General features: G+C 32.0%; 3 protein-coding genes across 3 annotated transcripts; 2 read left to right on the top strand and 1 right to left on the bottom strand.

The window, feature by feature from the left end:
• The first annotated feature begins 6,985 nt into the window (after positions 1-6,985).
• On the top strand, positions 6,986-9,417 carry LOC140982994 (BTB/POZ domain and ankyrin repeat-containing protein NBCL). Its single transcript, XM_073449831.1, has 2 exons — positions 6,986-7,686; positions 8,419-9,417. The coding sequence occupies exons 1-2, from the start codon at positions 7,222-7,224 to the stop codon at positions 9,409-9,411; spliced, it is 1,458 nt and encodes a 485-aa protein (XP_073305932.1). The 5' UTR covers positions 6,986-7,221; the 3' UTR covers positions 9,412-9,417.
• Positions 9,418-13,886: 4,469 nt separating this feature from the next.
• On the top strand, positions 13,887-15,265 carry LOC140982991 (uncharacterized). The gene is made up of 2 exons (XM_073449816.1): positions 13,887-14,157; positions 14,497-15,265. Exons 1-2 carry the CDS (start codon positions 14,008-14,010, stop codon positions 15,145-15,147), a joined length of 801 nt encoding a protein of 266 aa, XP_073305917.1. The 5' UTR covers positions 13,887-14,007; the 3' UTR covers positions 15,148-15,265.
• Positions 15,266-15,864: 599 nt separating this feature from the next.
• On the bottom strand, positions 15,865-17,465 carry LOC140982985 (uncharacterized protein At5g39865-like). The gene is made up of 2 exons (XM_073449801.1): positions 16,021-17,465; positions 15,865-15,984 (listed from the first exon to the last, which is right to left on the bottom strand). Exon 1 carries the CDS (start codon positions 17,159-17,161, stop codon positions 16,055-16,057), a length of 1,107 nt encoding a protein of 368 aa, XP_073305902.1. The 5' UTR covers positions 17,162-17,465; the 3' UTR covers positions 15,865-15,984; positions 16,021-16,054.
• Between the last annotated feature and the right edge of the window lie 1,504 nt (positions 17,466-18,969).

The following is an 18,969-nucleotide window of genomic DNA, read 5'->3' as shown; positions in this document are numbered from 1 at the left end:
GTTGTAACTGAGGATGTTGTTGAAAGTCCGGTCAACGACAACGGTTTTTATCCGTTGTGGTAGATTAAATTTGCGACGGATTTTAAAAACCGTCGCAAATAAAAATAGCGACGGGTTTGAATAAAACCGTCGCTAATTCAAAATTAGCGACGGTTATATAAAACGTCGCTAGTTCAAATTAGCGACGGTTTAGTCAACCGTCGCTAATTTAAAATTAGCAACGGGTAGCAATGAAGTCCGTCGCTAATATTAGCGACGGTCAGTAATCAAGATTTTCGTCGCTAATTTTAGCGACGGTGTTTATAAATCGTCGCTAAATTTAAAGATGCGACGTGTTTTTTTAAAAAATTCGCTAAAATTAGCGACGGTTATTTCAAAACTGTCGCTAATTTAAAATTAGCGAGCGACAGTTGTTTAAAAACAGTCGCTAAATATTGCAACGTTCTTTAAAACCGTGGTTGTTTGTCAAAAAACCATGCTAATCGACAACGGTTTCTTCAAACCGTTGTCAATTGTCCAAAAAAACGCGCTAATAGACAACGGTTCATAGAACCGTTGTCGTTGACCCTAAAAAAACGCTCTAAGACAACGGTTCTATAAAATTGTTGTCATTGATCCCAAAAACCGTTGTCTTTGACCCCAAAAAACAACGTTTTTTAAAAACCGTTGTCTTTGCCCCCTAAAAGACAACGGTTTTCGATAAAACCGTTGTTAAAAAACATACGACAACGGTTTTTGTGAAAAACCGTTGTCGTATGTGCGTTGTTGTATGCAGAATTTCTTGTAGTGCTCCCTTGTCCCTTGAACAAGAACTCCGTCCGATCCACTTCTACAACCAGTGATCGTCGTCGCCTGCCATCGTGGTTTCCCCGCCTTCCGGCCAAAGAATCTCAACGCAAATTTTTTATATATTCTCTAGTGCAAAATAAAAGAGAAATCCAGTTTTTGATCGTGGAATTAATTATAAGATTCAAGAAAGGCTTTGATCTAGTAGATCGTTCATCTGCTTAAAATTTGGAATAGTTTGGATCTAGCGTTTAAAACGCAAAGACAAACATCTAAACATCCTAAAATGAATTAAATCACATGACGTCAAAAGGGAGTTTTGATTGTCAAAACACGAAATTTTTAAACTCTCACATCTCCTCGTAAACGAGGAAATGGTACTCTAACAAACCACGGTCAGAATTAGATGCGAGACAAAACTATTTTTCGGTCAAGATTAATTTAGAGTTTCATAATAATATCTTGTAAAAGACAATTAGATATGTATATTTTCGAATCAATCAAAACAAAACATGTTTTGTTTCTTACCCATATATATTTCTATTTTTGTAGTACAAAATTTTACTTCATATGAATTTAAAATAATTATCTGCTAGGTCTTCCAGAGTGGAAGTTAATTATGTCAATATAAAACACCATTTAATCCACGAATCCAAATTTTGGTTACATCACCTTTAGAATCACAATTATTGATAAACAAAAAATATATGGATTACTTATTTAGAATTTGGTAGAAATATCCGATCGAGTTAACTATTTATTTTCAATTAAGTTTGTACAAATACAAATGATTTTTATATATTAATGGGGTATGAGTCACAGCATGAAATAATACCAATCAAAACCTATATTTTTCGTCAAACCCCATTTTCCTATCTTCTTTATATATCAGTCTTTGAGCCATCATTTCAACAAGTCAAAACTGCATGATTTTCAATTATGAAATTTCTTTGAGAATCGAAGCGACTTCATGAATGGTATAGCTAGCATTTGTAGTTCTCATGATTCTCAAAGTTGCCTAGAAATATGAGGTTAGGCAACCAATATTTGGCTTTTACTTGTGGCTTGTAACATGATGATTTTGACCCTATTCACTCACTTTAAATGACAACTAATTTGATACATCTCCAATTAAGTACATATATAGATTATATGTCATTTTAATCCGTGGGATCGACAAAATCAAGTGAATTTCGAATCTATTATACTTACACTACGTAAAAATTTCAAAGAATAATTTACTCAATTGGCTTTCTTTTGTTACACATCGAAGCATCCATTTCCGAATCAAATGATTACTACTTGGGATTTCTGATAGGAAAAGCAACAGATTCGAGACTTATTAGGTCAATTTGCTGGTTTGACACACATACCACATATTGCAACTAGCATCTGCAAAATCTATTGTTTTTTTAAATAAATATATTTGTGATTTTAGGTGGGTGACATAGTATTGATCATTAAGTCTTTTCAATGAATACGTAATCACTTTCAAATTAATCAAATTTGTGAAAATTCACAAACATTTAAATTATAGGAAAATCATAGTATGTCGATGATATATATTTTCAAATTTCAATCTAAGTTTTATAAATTTCAATTCAAGTTTTTTTTTTTTGAGAATACTAATGTGACACATACACGTCAATGCAATGTAGGCTTCACATTAAGTCGCAGCAGTACCACGTCAGCGATATATCGAAAAAATGACAAAATCATTGAGAGATAAATATTAAGGATCGAAATCTTAATATTTTCAAAATTAAATATTTTTTATCCCGCTACAGTTTTTGTTCTGATTTGTTTATCTCTCATCTGTTATTTCATTTATTATTATTATTTTTTTGGTGACAATCCGATCATGTTATTTCATTTTAAAGCAAATATATCTAGGGGTGGGAAAATATACCGAAATATTGAAATACCGAAATATAGTATCGAAAAAATATCGAAATTACCGAAAAAATCGATATACCGAAAATTTCGGTACGATACGGTATCGGTACGTAATTTTTTTTATTAATTTTTTAAAATTTAAGTTCGATATACTGAAAAAATGTCGGTATACCGAAAATATACCGACAAAATTTTCGGTGTCGGTACGGTATCCGGTATGAACTTTTTTATATCGAAAATTCGGTATACCGAATGTGCGGTATACCGAATTTTCGGTATCGGTATGGGTATGAAAAAATTCCATACCGATATTTACGGTACCGTAGTTCGGTACGGTATACGGTACCGTAGTTACCGTACCGTACCCACCCCTAAATATATCATCATACAATTATAAACTGGTGTATAATATTTAATCTGATTCAACACACTTAATTTCGCATGTTTTGACAATTTACTATAAGATTTTATCTTATATTCTCAAGAATTTCCAAGCTCATCCTGGATATGGTTGAAATCGAAATATGAAAAATTTTCATCGAACTTTTCGAATATTATTCCGATATTTATTTGTATCTCGTTTCATTCAACAAAATCAACAATATGTTACTCACATTTTTCATAAGATGATAATAGATTGTGATTATGATCCCAATTTGTAAAATTTTATGTAAAATGATTGTTTCTTAATATATCTATAATATATACATGTTGTTGTCCCATATGTATTGGAGGGGTTCTTGAAATATATGATTCTTTGGCCAGAATAATCTTGTCAGCTAGATTTGGAAAAGGGAAATTCAAGAAAAATGATAAATAGGAAAATGCCAAAATTGTAGGGGAGGCAAAGGGCAGAGGAGAGGAGTGGTGTTTTGTAAAGTTGGGGAAAGTGAAAAATTAAATGAAATGGGAAGGTTTGAAAAGACAAGTCAAATGTCAAATCTAAGCACCTTAATTCATAAGACAGTCAGTGTGAGGTGTTGTCTATCAACATGCTAATGCCTTTTTTTTTCCCTTTCAATTTTATTTACCATCTTTTAGGATAAAACAACAGTTCTCTCTCCGATTTGGATCTTGTACGGTGTTGAAAACACATCAATAAATACTATATATTTTTTACACGAGATGATCACATGATCATCTTGTGAACATCACACCATATGAGATAAATTTAAAAATTTGTCAGATTAAACGAGATGATCATGTGATCATCTCGTGTAAAAAGTGCACAACTCTTGATGTTGTGTTTTCAACACAGTAGAAGATCTAAATCTTTCTCTTTCACCCAACATCTCCTCTTATTTTTTATTTTTATTTTTTGGTATCACTTTAAATAATTTCAATGTAGTTTGAGAAAATAGGAATAATAATAAGAATAATATCATGATTATTTATAAATTATTTTAAAACAATAATCGATCAATGGATTCGAAATCCAAAAATCCAAATACGACGTAGAATAATTTTAAAAAATTTATGATGGTTTATATGTTAAATGAAGTCTTCTCTTGTAATCAATCAAGAATCTCAATTGTGAATTATTTGTTATCTGGTAATTTATGTTTTCAATTAATTAAGTTTGACTGTTTAGCTAAATCATTTTGTTAATAAAATTACCTGCCTTTCTCAATTGGAAGCTATCTTCAATTTTTTTTAATAGAAGACAAAAATAAGAATATTTAAGAAGGTTTTATGAAAATAAATATAAATTGTTATAATGTCTTGATTGTTTGAATAAATAATGATAGACCAATAGGTACTAGTAGCTATTTTACTCGAGGTCGTCACATTAGTTTTCAGATATTTTCCCGAGAAAAGTGGACATCATACTATTTCAATTCAAATCTTGAACTCTACATATCTAATATTTGAGCTTTCATTTTTATAATAATAATAATAAAAAAAATCGAGCTCAAGTTTAAATTCAATAAGACTTTTTTTATGAAAATATTTTGAAGTATAATGATGTGAAAAAAAAATTCTTAATTTTAAAATAGTAGCTATAAAACATTGAGTATGTCTTTCATAAGACGGTCTCATGTATCTTTATTCGTGAGACGGATCAATCTTATCCATATTTATAATAAAAATTAATATATTTGACATAAAAATTAATATTTTTTCGTGGGTGACCCATATAAAATATTCGTTTCACAAAATTGATCCATGAGACCATCTCACATTAGTTTTTTTTGTAAAACATTTGTATTACAACATAAAATTTTTCGGTAAAAAACATATGTAAATTTCACACGTTCTTAACAGATTTTAATATTGATATTATTATTTCAAAATGTCTTGTCGAAGTAGAACATGTAGGTCATATATACAAGTAAAATAAAATACCCTCCATTAATATTTAAATTAAACCAAATTGTTTTTTTTTTTAAAAAAAAAACAATTTTCTCACATCAAAATAAACTCTTATAATTTTTTTTGGTATCAGATATGAAAATATATCATAAAACAATGAATAAAAGTAAGCAATAAATGGAACCACAATTCCCAAGGGCCTTTAAATAACAAGATGCATGACTAAATACATGGTTAGACCTAAGATATTTGTGTTTGTCTACAAACACACCATCTCGAAGAAAGATCATGTTGAAGGAAAAAAATAGGGATGTATGGATATATAACATTTGTAAAATATTATTAGAAACAATTAAAGAAAAAAATAGTGAAATTATTCTCTTGATCATGTATTAACATGAATAACCAAAGTTCTGTAATATAAAATTAGTTGTGGGTTCTTCTTGAAGGATTATTTTGCATAATTGTATGTGTGATATTGTTGGATTGTAATAATTGTCTCTGCTTATTAGAACAATAAAAAACATGGTGCATGAGCTGCTGTACAATTTAAAATATTTAAGTTTCACCGTTACCACAATTATAGTTTTTAGTAAAAAAACAATCGCTCAATCTCACAATTAGTATCATAGTCAAAATCTTGAGTTCGATTCTCATATGAGATGAAGATTGATGAAGTTCAATAATTGTCTCTCTTGTTATAGCAATCTAAAGTGGCGTCTGTGCTGTTGTACGATTTAAAATATCTAGCTCATTGCATCGTTACTATTGACTATGATTTTTGGTAAATCGACAAGTGTTCGCTCATACATTTCTGATAATCAAAACATAATATATTTGAGTTATATGAATGTTTATTATTATAATTAAGTTACATATGCATGTGAAACAATAATGGAGATCTAAAAAAAATATAGGTTTCATATGAGATAGTCGCATGTATATTTATTCGTAATGAGTCTACCATGTCAATATTTACAATAAAATATTAGTAATATTTTTATGGGTGACCGAAATAAAATATTTATCTCACAAAATTGACTCGTAAAACTATATCACAATAGTTTTGGTGTTTAAAATATATATGATGCACCTGTTAAAACAAATTATTAATTAATTTCATAACAAATGCCTCTTTTGTTAGTTAATGCTCTTTTGTCACTTAACAAAAACAAAATCACTACGTGCAACTTGTTTCCTCCCGATCTTTATGTTTGAATTCCGATAATCTCGGCATAATTTTATCTTTTTTAATAATAAAACATATTTTTTATGAATGTAAATACTAAATACTATATTATTAAGATTCAGAAGCTATAATTTATTTTTCGCTAAACCAAAAATACCCCACCTCTCAATATTAAAAATTATTCAATTTTTATTAATAAAAAAATCGCAAAAATCTGAATAAAAAAATTCTTTTATTAAATATTAATTTTATTATAACAAACATATCTTAACAAAATATTTATTTATTTTATAAATTTTCTAGTTTTTAACTGATCATATTGGGCATAACATAAAAAATATTATAAAAAAGATCATTTTCAAAATTAAGAACCTTCACAAACGATTTTTTTATTTATTTATGAAGTTACCCAAAACAAATTACAAAAAATCCCTGATCATAAATCAAATTACAAAAAACTCCATTATCATAAAAAAAAACAAAAATATAGAATATAGAACATAAAAGTTTTTTTTAGGAAAACAAACAAAAATACACAAACTGTTCAATCAAATTAAATAGAATAAAAGTAAAATAATTATCTAATATTTTACAACAATTAAAGAAATTTGTAAACTATACACATTTCGTATATTCCAACGAAAGACATAAATTAGAAAATGAGATAATCATTTGAGATTAAGTTTTATCGTCCGCAATAATTGATCCCCCGGAAAATTTATCTCCGATATTAATTATTTTATATTATATCCCAAAAATAAATAAGTACTCCAGCCGACCATGTTAGCCATTTATATTACACCCTCACTCTGTCTCTCTCTCCTCAGGTTTTGAGGAAAAACACAGCAGTTGATCATCATTCATCATCATCAAAGATCAATTGAAGAAGCACATCAAAATAAATGATGAAATGAATCCACCTTCAAGATTTTAGCTTCTTCTTTTTCGCAGAGAATTAATATCTTCTTCTTCTTCTTTATAGCAAGCTAGTATAGTGATCCATCTTTTTACAGAAGAAAATTAAACAGTGTGTTGCAATGACCCCGGAAGACTCCTTAAGATCTCTGTCTCTAGACTACCTGAATCTGCTAATTAACGGCCAGGCTTTTAGCGATGTAACCTTCAGCGTAGAGGGTCGTTTAGTCCATGCGCACAGGTGCATCTTAGCAGCCAGAAGCTTGTTTTTCAGGAAATTCTTTTGCGGGCCAGACTCCCAGACGGGCTTAGACCCGATAAGGATGGGCCCGGGAAGTGGGTCGCCTAGAGGGCCTAATACTCAAGTGATACCAGTAAACTCAGTTGGATATGAAGTTTTCTTGCTGATGCTTCAGTTCTTGTACAGTGGCCAAGTCTCGATTGTTCCTCAGAAACATGAGCCCAGGCCTAACTGCGGGGAGAGGGGTTGCTGGCATACGCATTGCACCTCTGCCGTTGATCTTGCCCTTGACACTCTTGCAGCCGCTAGATCTTTTGGTGTGGAACAGCTTGCTTTGCTCACTCAGGTTTCCATATTTTGATCTTCTGTCTGACTTTCTCTTTCTTTTCTGTTAAAAAAAATGAAAACCCAGTTTGTTGTTTGATTATTTTATTCTTTTTGTATGTGGGTTCTAATTTTGAGACAAAAATATATATCAATTTTGGTCTTAAAAACTTGGATCGTAGTTTCCAGGTTATGTTGGTCAATACGGAATGATTTAATGAGCTTATTACTCGATCGTCATATTGATTAAATTTTCTTTTCATGAATCAGAGGTGGGGTTTCTATTCATGATATCAAAGAAATCTACTTCTGTTGGTCATTCTTGTGATTGGTTTTTTCCCCCTGTAATAATTCTTGGTCTGCAGCATATATATTCTGCTGCAAAAATGAATATTTCCATCCAGATATTTTTTTTCCACATTTTAAGCTCACAAAACATGTATTCAACGTTGTGTTCTTCCACCCATCTTCTTGTTATTTTTAGCATAGGTCTCTTGATAAGTCCTCATCTTGATTTCATGTAACATACTTTATTGAATTTCTGAAGTTTTACTCTTTGATCACTAGTCTTGTCTTCCACAGTGATCCCCCAAACCCAACTTTCCTAATTTGGTTTCAAAAATGAAAGTAAAATCTTCCCATTTGTACACAAAGGGCTTAGCTATTTCACATATATGCCCTACTAAATAGTATCAATGTACCAATTAATTTCATTTGAACAATGCAATACTAAGTTTTTTTGTTCAATATGCAGAAACAGTTGGCAATCATGGTGGAGAAGGCATCAATTGAAGACGTAATGAAAGTGTTAATTGCTTCAAGAAAACAAGAAATGCATCAACTTTGGACTACTTGCTCGCATTTGGTGGCAAATTCGGGCCTCCCTCCGGAAATCTTAGCCAAACATCTCTCAGTCGATGTTGTGGCCAAGATCGAAGAGCTCCGACTTAAATCCTCCCTCGCCCGCCGTTCTCTTATGCCTCATCACCACCCGCACCACCACGACCTCGGTGGCGCGGTTGCCGACCTCGAGGAACAAAAAATAAGAAGAATGCGCCGGGCCCTCGATTCCTCCGACGTGGAACTTGTTAAACTTATGGTAATGGGAGAAGGTCTCAATCTCGACGAAGCGTTAGCTTTGCATTACGCGGTTGAAAATTGCAGCAGAGAAGTGGTGAAAGCTTTGCTCGAACTCGGCGCAGCTGATGTAAACTATCCCGCGGGTCCAGCCGGGAAAACCCCACTTCACGTCGCGGCCGAGATGGTGTCGCCGGATATGGTGGCGGTGCTCCTGGACCACCATGCGGATCCCAATGTCCGAACAGTAGATGGGATTACACCGTTAGATGTGCTTCGAACCCTAACATCCGATTTCTTGTTCAAAGGAGCTGTCCCAGGGCTTGCGCACATTGAGCCGAACAAGTTACGGCTGTGTCTCGAACTAGTACAGTCAGCTGCAATGGTTATTTCGAGAGAAGAAGGGAATGCAAACGCGCCACCTTCATCAGCCACCGCCTCCATATATCCACCGATGGGTGACGAACATCCCAGTAGTGCAAGCAGAGGCGGCGCCGTCAACATGTCAGTGGCGGGTAGCGGCCTGAATCTTGATTCAAGAATGGTGTATCTAAATCTGGGAACCCAAATGGTTGTCGGAAAATTGAGCGAAGGAGATGAAAGCAGCAGCCACAGAGAAGCCATGAATCGAATGTATCACCACCATCATCACTCCCACGATCAGTATTAACTCCACTAAGTAAACATATTCCTTCTCTGTCAATCTTTCTATATTATTATATTTTGATATATAAGCTGGGATCTTGAAAATGGTTGTTCAAAATTCATGGAAATAATTAATTTTTATTGTGATTATTTTTTAGGGTTTCATGCAAGTTTACAAATTCATAGTTCTTTCTGTTACTTTTCTGCGGTCGGTTTTGTGGGATAGGACAAGACTATTATCAATTTTTTAAAAAAAAATTCCTGTGATGGATGGAGATGACACAGGTCAATCTTTTCAATACCTTCCTGGTCTTTCAATTCATTTTTGTTTCTTTCTTTGTTGCAACTTTTATTTTGTTTATTTTTGAAAAAGATATATCTAATCGAGGTAGTTTGATTCATATAAATATATATAATTTGAAAATTTGTAGTTTAAATTTGAAATATATTAAATAAATATTTGTTTATGCTCATTGTTTAAATTTATTTTAATTTCTGTAGAATTGATTTCAGTACTTCAAAAATTAAATTTATACTTCGCTTACATTCTATTTAAAGAAATGGTGTGAATGAAGTATTGATGAAATCAACTCTCATTTTTCCAAAAATACAGACACTTCGAACATTTTGACGAACTAGACGATTTGCAGAATTTAAAGAGGAAAATTTAGATTTTGAATATCTACCTGCATTTTTAAAATGTTAAAATTTTAAATTTTAATTCTTCCAATGGTATAGTTTTCGCATCATATAGTAATTAAAAATAATTTTGAAAGTAAAAATTTACATTTTGTTAAATTTTTTTTAAAAAAAAACATATTTTGTCTGTGACTATAGTTTTGTGCATAAAATATTTTAAAGAATGGTCACTTTGGTTTCTTGAGCTGGTAGGGTATGCGATAATGGGGTCTTTTGGAAGTTTGTTGGGACGTTTTCTTTTTTATCTTTTAATGAAAAACAAAATAGAAGGTGGACATGAGTTGTCTTTTCCATTTACTATTTATATTTTGTTTTATTTCTTTGTGTATAGATATGATTTTTTTATTGGTATTAATTAGTACTGTGTCTAAATTTTGTGCATTTTAATAAACATCATTTAACTTTAGACAAATCGAGTGTTGCATGAATGTAGCATTGAATGTGACCACACAAGAAATTTTTTTTATTCTGTAAATATCCAATTCTGGATTCCTTTTCCTCTTTAATCCTTTTCACACTTCCATGCTAAAAATGAAAACCCTAGCTGGTTATATATTCTTCGTCTAAATCGAGTTAATTAATCAGTTTTTCAACCATATATATAATTAAACTGCTCTTGTTTTCCATTTCATATGGCATGATCAAGTATATATTATTTTTATTGTTAACCTTGATTTTTATTTATTGGAAAATAAAATCTATGCATGATTAATGAAATTGTTATATCATATATATTTGTATATTTGTTTGGTGGAAAGTATGATACAAAATAAAGCATATATTTTCATTCTCTGTTTTTTTTTTTAAAAAAAAATAAAAATTCACTAATGGAGCATAGATTTTCATTCTTCTTTTTCTTTTTTTAAAAAAAATAAAAAATAACTTTCACGTACAGTAAAATAACATATTTAACATTATGCTATGAATTGATTATTCAATCGTATAGCATAAGTATGTTGAATCTATTTTTGTCATATTCCATTTAATGACAATAAATTCCCTTTTAATTTTTTTCCCCTTCCATTTTATATTCCTCATTATACACTATATTTGTTTCGTTTAAGCCAATTTCTGCATGGTTAATTAGAGCGTGAAATTTAGGTGGAAGCGTTTCTCTATATCATTCATGTATTAGTGCATGAAACTAAATTCAAAGGTTCTCCAAATTCATAGGAGATAGGCTCGCAGTCATTAATATAATATAATATGTATAAATTTCGTTAAGAAATTAAACTTTACCTTCTACATTTAGTGTATTACTAGTGAATTAAAATAATAACGTGCTTAAATCGCTCAAACCTCGTAATTTTTTTTAAATACACGAGAAGAATGAAATAAGTTACATGACGAAAAATACCGTGAACATCTTATGTGCAAAAATGGAATTAGTACTGTTTTTGGCCAAGTTTATTTAAACTCCACTCTATCATAAGATCATAAAGTATGATTTCGTTAATCAAATATTTGGGACGACTTTTCCAATTAATTTTACATCGATATTAAGATAATTTTACAATACACTATATCTTACTTTAACTTTTATATTAAAGTAAAATTATTTTTAATTCATTTTCGGTCTCCCCCACTTGAGGCAATGCATATTCAAATCAAGATCTGGTATATGCATCTGTTATAGAGCACGGTTGTCTTTCGATTTCTCCATTTAATTGTGTCACTATCAGTGAAAATTATTAATATAGGAACAGATAAGAAGATTAAAAGATATAATTTTATCTTTAATAATTAAATACAAGCTTAGGTTTATAGAGTAGATTAGTGTGGGCTTAATCTAGTTATTATTTAAAATGCTTTCGCCACATGATGAGAAGAGAGTGGCCAACAGATTCTGAAGTGACGAGGCGACAGCAAAATTTTAGAGTGTTTTTAAAATTTTGGTGGCATGGTTTCCAAGATTCTATGTAAATTTTTTAAAGCTAAATGAAAATTTCTACAGCTTTTAACTCCAGGCTTCGCAGACTAGAAAAGAAATATATTATTTTCTCATCCAAAGTTTGAATATTTCAGCTCCAAATTAGGGTTTTACGTTTTCACAGCGCAGAGTCGGCGTCCATTTTATGTGTATTTTTCGAAGACAAACTATATACTCTCTAAAATTTAGCTATAAAATTATTTAAAACATCACTCGTTATTCTGCTATCATTTCTGGAAACCCATTTCAGTGAAAAGAGGGATAAAGAAAAGTAGAATATATATAATTAGAAAAATATATTTTAAAATATATTTTTGGCCTTAAGTTGTTGTAGCAATATGTAAAAGCTTGTCGACATATATTGATAGGGAAGCACTAGATCGATTAGAGTAGGCTTTGTTAATTTAAAAATGTTTTACATATCTCATGTAGACTTCCAGGTTAGGTCTCTCGTTAAACGATTTCATATATCTATATTTTTGAGATGTGTTAACTTAACCTATATTTGCAGTGAAGTAATACTTTTGACGTCAAAAGAAATATTTTTTCATTAATCTGTTGGGGTCGAAGATCCGTCTAAAATACATGGAAGACCTCTTATAGGAGTTTTTGTAAACATACAAATGAGAAATGGTTTATCATCACATTATTAATATAATCTGTTTGTTGGTTATAAATTTAGGCAGCCATTATAAGACACATCGAACAAGTTTATATTCTTGGATCATCTGCATAAAATTTTCATCTGAACAAATGACTACCAAGTCCTACGTTAACAAGCCATTTTCATGAAATCGCATGATATTATATATAAGTTCACGTTTTGGATCTTTTTACCGTTTGGTTCGTAGGATGAGTGATGATTTTATATATGAATAATAATGTATGATTATGATAAATTATAAAATTTGAGTCAAATGTGAGATGAAACAAATATTATTATTTTCAATGAACGGTGTGAAACAATGACAATGAATTTGGTTCCATTACTGTACGGACCAAACGCATTCGAAATTGGGCCAACAGGCTGTTGAGATGGGCCGAAAGGAGCCAGTTAATTCAATCGTTTTCAAATTTTAGTGGAATTGGGTTCGAGTGGGATGGCCATTTTACTACTCTTACTAATTTAATATTAAATTAAATATCAAGATAAATGGTGAAATTAATTAAAAATTTAATTTTCAAAATTACCCAATAATCAAATATTGACTGCAATTAGAAATTGTGAGTGAATGACATCGAGAATTAAATCATAACCAGTAAAATATGCACATTCGTTGAATGTGTTATTATTATTTTTAATTTGATTAAATAATACTAAAAAAATTAAAACGAAATTATTTTCAATTTAGAAGCGTTAGTTCGATTTAAAAAAGAATTTTTGTTAAGATTTTTTTTATGTGAATGACTTGATGAGATTTTTAGTACGATAAGAAGGATAATAATGAAATTAAATATTTTGATGTCCTCTAAGATAGTTACCGTAAAGTCGACACCCATAAAGCTAAGGGTTGATAATTTCTCAATGCCTTGCTTCGAAAGATCCATATTTTTACAACCAAAGAATCATTTCACCTGAGCCGATGAAAGGTTGCATCAGTTTTGCTCTAAAATAATATAATTTTTGCACTAAGTCAAATTTTATACTAAAAAAATAAGATTTTTGGTAGACAATCGCACATGTTTGTATATATGAGACGGATTGACCTAATCTATATTTATAATATAAAATAATATTTTGCTATAAAATAATAATTTTTCATGCTGGTGATGTGTAATAAAGTTTTATTATTATATGATATATTAGAATTTTTTTGAAATAAAACCAAATACGTAATTTATCATCGGAAGTCAAATGAATCTGAAACCGAAAAAGCACTCACGGAAATTTCGAGGAAGAGTAGAAATGCAAATGAAAGTTGGGCACCTCCATCTCGGATCTGTATGTATATATTGACAGACACGTGCAATGGTTTCCCTTGAGAATCAGAGATGGCAAAATTGTTCATAAATCAAGCAAAACAATATGTGAAGGGCCGACCCACCTACCCTCCGGAACTCTTCAGTTTCATCGCATCCACGACGCCGTGTCACCAACTTGCTTGGGATGTCGGCACGGGAAGCGGCCAAGCCGCCGTATCGGTTTGTTTCATCTCTGATTTAATGTGTGAAATCTTGTTGGATCTCTGATTTAATGTTTGAAATTTGTCTTGTTGTGCTTCGATGATTCATTGATTTCCTTTTTCTTTTTGTTACTATTAATTTATAAATATAAAAAGTGTTTCTATCATCTTTTCAAGAAAATATTTCAAATAAAATGGACGGAAGAAATGCAAGTTCTTCCTGTTTTAATGCAATAATTTACAATCCATGGGAAAAAGTAAAAACAAAAAATGAAAACAAGTAAGTTGATATTGTTCTCTAATACCAAATCTTGTTTGCGATTGAAAAAATTCCAACACTGTGCTTTATTCAACACAGCTAGCAAACATTTACAAGAAGGTGATAGCAACAGACACAAGCCCAAAACAGCTAGAACTTGCGCCCAACCTCCCAAACATAACATACAGATGCACTTCTCCAGACATGTCCATTTCTGAACTCGAATCCCAGGTCGGATCCCAATGCAGTGCCGATTTAGTGACAATAGCTCAGGCGATGCACTGGTTTGATCTCCCCACATTCTACAAACAAGTCAAATGGATTCTCAAAAACCCAAATGGGGTGATTGCTGCATGGTGTTACACCACGCCTGAAGTTAACCCGAGCGTGGACTTGCTGTTCCAAAGATTCTACTGCGTTGATGCGGAACCGTACTGGGAACCACCTCGGAAACTGGTGGACCTTAAGTACGAAACTATCGAGTTTCCATTTGAGGCTGTGGATGGACTCGAGAATAATGGGCCATTTCGATTTAATTCGGAGAAGTTGATGGACTTCGAGGCTTTTCTCACTTATTTAAGGTCGTGGTCTGCTTACCAAATTGCTAAAGAAAAGGGCGTGGAACTTTTGAGAGATGAAGTTGTTGAAGATTTCAAGAGGGCTTGGAGTGAAGATGGCAAAATGGAGAAGGTTGTTACTTTTCCTATTTATCTGAGGATTGGAAAAGTTGGCTCGTCTCAAATTAAATGAGTGTATCAATTTGCATTAACTATCGTTCATTTATAACTTACGATGTACTTCGATTGTTATGCCTGTACCGTTTGAAATAAGATCCCACATATGTAGGGAGCAACATATGATTTTAATATATCCATCCAAATCCAGACTAAGATTTCCTATTAGTTATTTGACAATACTACTCGACCAAGCCTAGAAACAAGAAAGAAATTTCAATTACCCAGATAGCTTGGATGCATGATGCAACTCTACCAAGAACTCAAGAGTTCAATCCCTCCCTCCTTCTATCATCTCAGCTTTGAATATGGTTTATAGGCTACTGCATTGACCTTTTGGGTTTACCCAAACCCAAAACCCACCAAAAGTAGTGGCTGTGGTCTCCAAGGTTAAAAAAAGAACATTCACTTTCACCACTTGCAAGCCAAGCCCTTAAAAAAGAGGCACGAGAAATGGTAATAATACACACTCAAGTAGCAGCACCCTTTTAGCTTCTCGTTTGGCACTCAATGTCAATGTTAGAGTAGCAGGGAACTCTAGTGAGAATGATGAAGAAATGATTCAAGATTTTCATGATATATTGCAAGTCCTATAGTAAAGGGGCATTAATCTCAAATTTGCACATAGCAACAACAGTGACTTCAAAGCCAAGAAAGTAGCAAACAACGTGCAAAAGAAACGATAATCTATTAACACCAGAAAGTAAATGAAATAATAGGTAGCATTTTACGCATTGCTTGATTATGGTCTCTTTATTGATTTATGTTGCTCAAATGATAATGGGGAAAAAAAGAACAGCCACAGCTACACAACATTAATATCTTGAACAGATATACACAGACATAGCAACCTCTCATAGATATACATAATCACAAACAACTGCCAAACAAATTGTGTAATCGGCACTTGTGAGCAATAGAACTCAAGAGCAACAAACTGGGCACCGAGTCAATCCATTCTCATTGCACTCGGGGCACCTCCTCAAACTCCCTTCTTCATCATCATAAACCTTCCGGCTTCCATTGCAATTCGAGCAAGGCACAAACCTCACATCCCCACAACTCTCGCACACAAAACCCGAATTCATGACGGGAAAACCTTTCAAAAGCTTCGCCAATTCTCCCGTTTCATTGAGCTGCTTAATCTCGTCAGCCCCACCAATGTGATTCCCTTTGACAAACACTTGTGGCAATCCCACCACCATCTTCCCTTTCAATGCGTCCTGCAACTCCTTCCTATATGATCGATCCATCGAAATATCCCTTTCGTCTACACACACTCGAAAGCTACTCAAGATCACTCGAACCATACAACAATCCTCATAAGTCTTCCTGATGCCCCTCAAGCTAGTATAATACAACACAATCCTGTCCTCAGGACCAGATAAATTACAAGACTCGTCACTATCAAAAGACTCAACCTTTTCTGGCTTTGAAATGCCATTTCCACAACTGGATAATCCATCATCAGACTCGAATTTCGACAGCGCCGATTCATCGGATAAATGCTTCCACAAAGGTTTATATTTCGGTTCCTCAACAACTTCATAGGAACTCACTATTTCAGTGTCATCCACCTCTGCTTTACCTGGATTTCTGGGGTAGCCGACCATGTGAAAATCAAACTCCTCTTCATCAAGGCCCTCCATGAGCTCCCACGTATTGATAACCGAATCTGGAGATAGAGTGTCCTCAGAATTACCAAAATCTTGAACCTTTTTGGTTGGGACCACTGGATTATCAAAATCTTGGCCGTTGGAACTGTGATCCGGCGGGTCAATGAGCACAAGAGATCCATAAGTAGTGGAGGTGAGTGAAACAAAGTGATTGGAATCTCCTCTCCTCAAGGGTGGATGATGGATTAAAGGGGTGGGAAGAGATAGGGTAATTGAAACAGGAGTGGCAGAAGGGTCTGAAAATGAGTGATAAGGAGACAAAGATTGCGAATTCCAATGAGTTGGAGAAGAATTGGAGGAGGGTTTCTTGTTCTGAGTAATGAAATTAGCTGGACAAGAAGCTGTGCAACCCATTATAAGGATCAAGAATTGGACATACAAAAACAACGAAATCAAGAAAATGAAAGCGTTTCAGCAGATCACAATCACAACTACGATTGTCGACTCTCTCTTTGTATCATTAAATTATCTGCGATTTTAGTCAACTACGTAGATGGGATTTTGAAGGTCACGGGAAGAAACGTTTGGTGCGAGGGATTGTCGGTCCGGGTGGAAAAGGAAATAGGGATTTAATGCAGGATTAAATGTGAAGGAAGGAAGATTCATACAAGCAAAATGATTAACAAGTGTCGACTGAGGAGTGCAAAACATTTCGGGCTTTGGAGACAGATTCCGTGAAAATTCATTTATTACATTTTTAAATATATATTTAAGACATTGTTTGGTATCTTTTAAGACAGTTTTGATAACTCTGATCATGGCGTAGAAGGAATCTCTCTTAATTGATGTGATAGCTCAACAATATTATGATAAAAACATGAAATTACGAAAATGCCGATCAAAAGACTTTAATGCAGTAAAATAAGTAAATTTATAATAAAATATTCAAAGATATTATGGTCATTTTTGTAAAATACACAAATTTTATCATTAATTAATATTATATCCAAATCAAACATTGTATATTTTATCACACAATATTAATAATCTACATATTTTAATTATTTATCAATCTTTTAATTATCTTATCATACTAGTCAAACCGAGTCTTAGAGTTATAAAATAAAATATATTAAAAAAAAAACTATTCGCAGTTCTTGGACTATGGTGGAGGAAAGAGAGCGTGCAGTGTAGGAGGGTTTCAATTTTGATTGTGATTATTATTTGTTTTTATGATGTGTATGTTACATATCAATAGGAGATCGATAAAATAAATAGCAAGTTTTTTGTGACACGATCTCACATAACTTTATTTGTGAAATGTGTCGATCTTGCTCATATTTACAATAAAAAGTAATATTTTTGGCATAAAAAATAATTTTTTTCATGGATGACCTAAATATAATATATGTCTCATAAAATTGACATGTCCGTCTCACATGAGTTTTTGTGTAAAACTATAAAGTTTAAAAAATGAGCTAAACATGTTTGAACTTGTATTTATTATTATAATAATAAGGTTTTAGCAACATAATAATAATTATAAAAATAATAATAATTTTAATTTGCTTTCACTTTTTTAAAGGTCCCTCTTAATATTGATTGAAAGTTATAGCTAACTGTTTTTAAATTCATCATACCGTTCCAGTAGTATGATGTATGTTAGATTTGTTTGGGCATAATATTATCTATGTTGAAAAATTATTTAAAAATATGAAAAATATTTGTGTTGAAAATGTGAATGTTGAATGTTGAAAATTAGGTAAAATTAGGTGTTGAATATTGAAAATTAGTGTGTGATGATGTAGGTAATGATGTATTTTATTTTTGGATTATTTGTAAAAATTTCTATAAATAGATATCTCATTTGTGAAGAAAATCACAATTGAGTTGAGAGAAAAATATTATAAAGTGTGTAGTGTGATAATTTTGAGAGTTTGAGATTTTTACTTTTTACCGTAAATTTTTACTTTTTCACAACACGTTATCAGCACGAAGCTCTAAAAGTCCTACATATTTTTCCAAGCTCCAAAACAGAAGAAAAATGTAACAAAAGTAATAATATTTATTTTATTGTTTATTTATTGTTTATATATTTAATATATAATATAATGTTATTATAAATAATAAAAATAAATTTTTCAAAAAACTTGTTATAAATCCTGGGAGGATGTTAAGACGACATCCCACACTCCCGGTAAGGGATACGACAAGTATAAAAG

The sequence above is a fragment of the Primulina huaijiensis genome, chromosome 1, assembly GCF_012295235.1.
Source record: "Primulina huaijiensis isolate GDHJ02 chromosome 1, ASM1229523v2, whole genome shotgun sequence".
NCBI lineage: Eukaryota > Viridiplantae > Streptophyta > Magnoliopsida > Lamiales > Gesneriaceae > Primulina > Primulina huaijiensis.
This window is presented reverse-complemented; position numbering and strand designations above follow the sequence as displayed.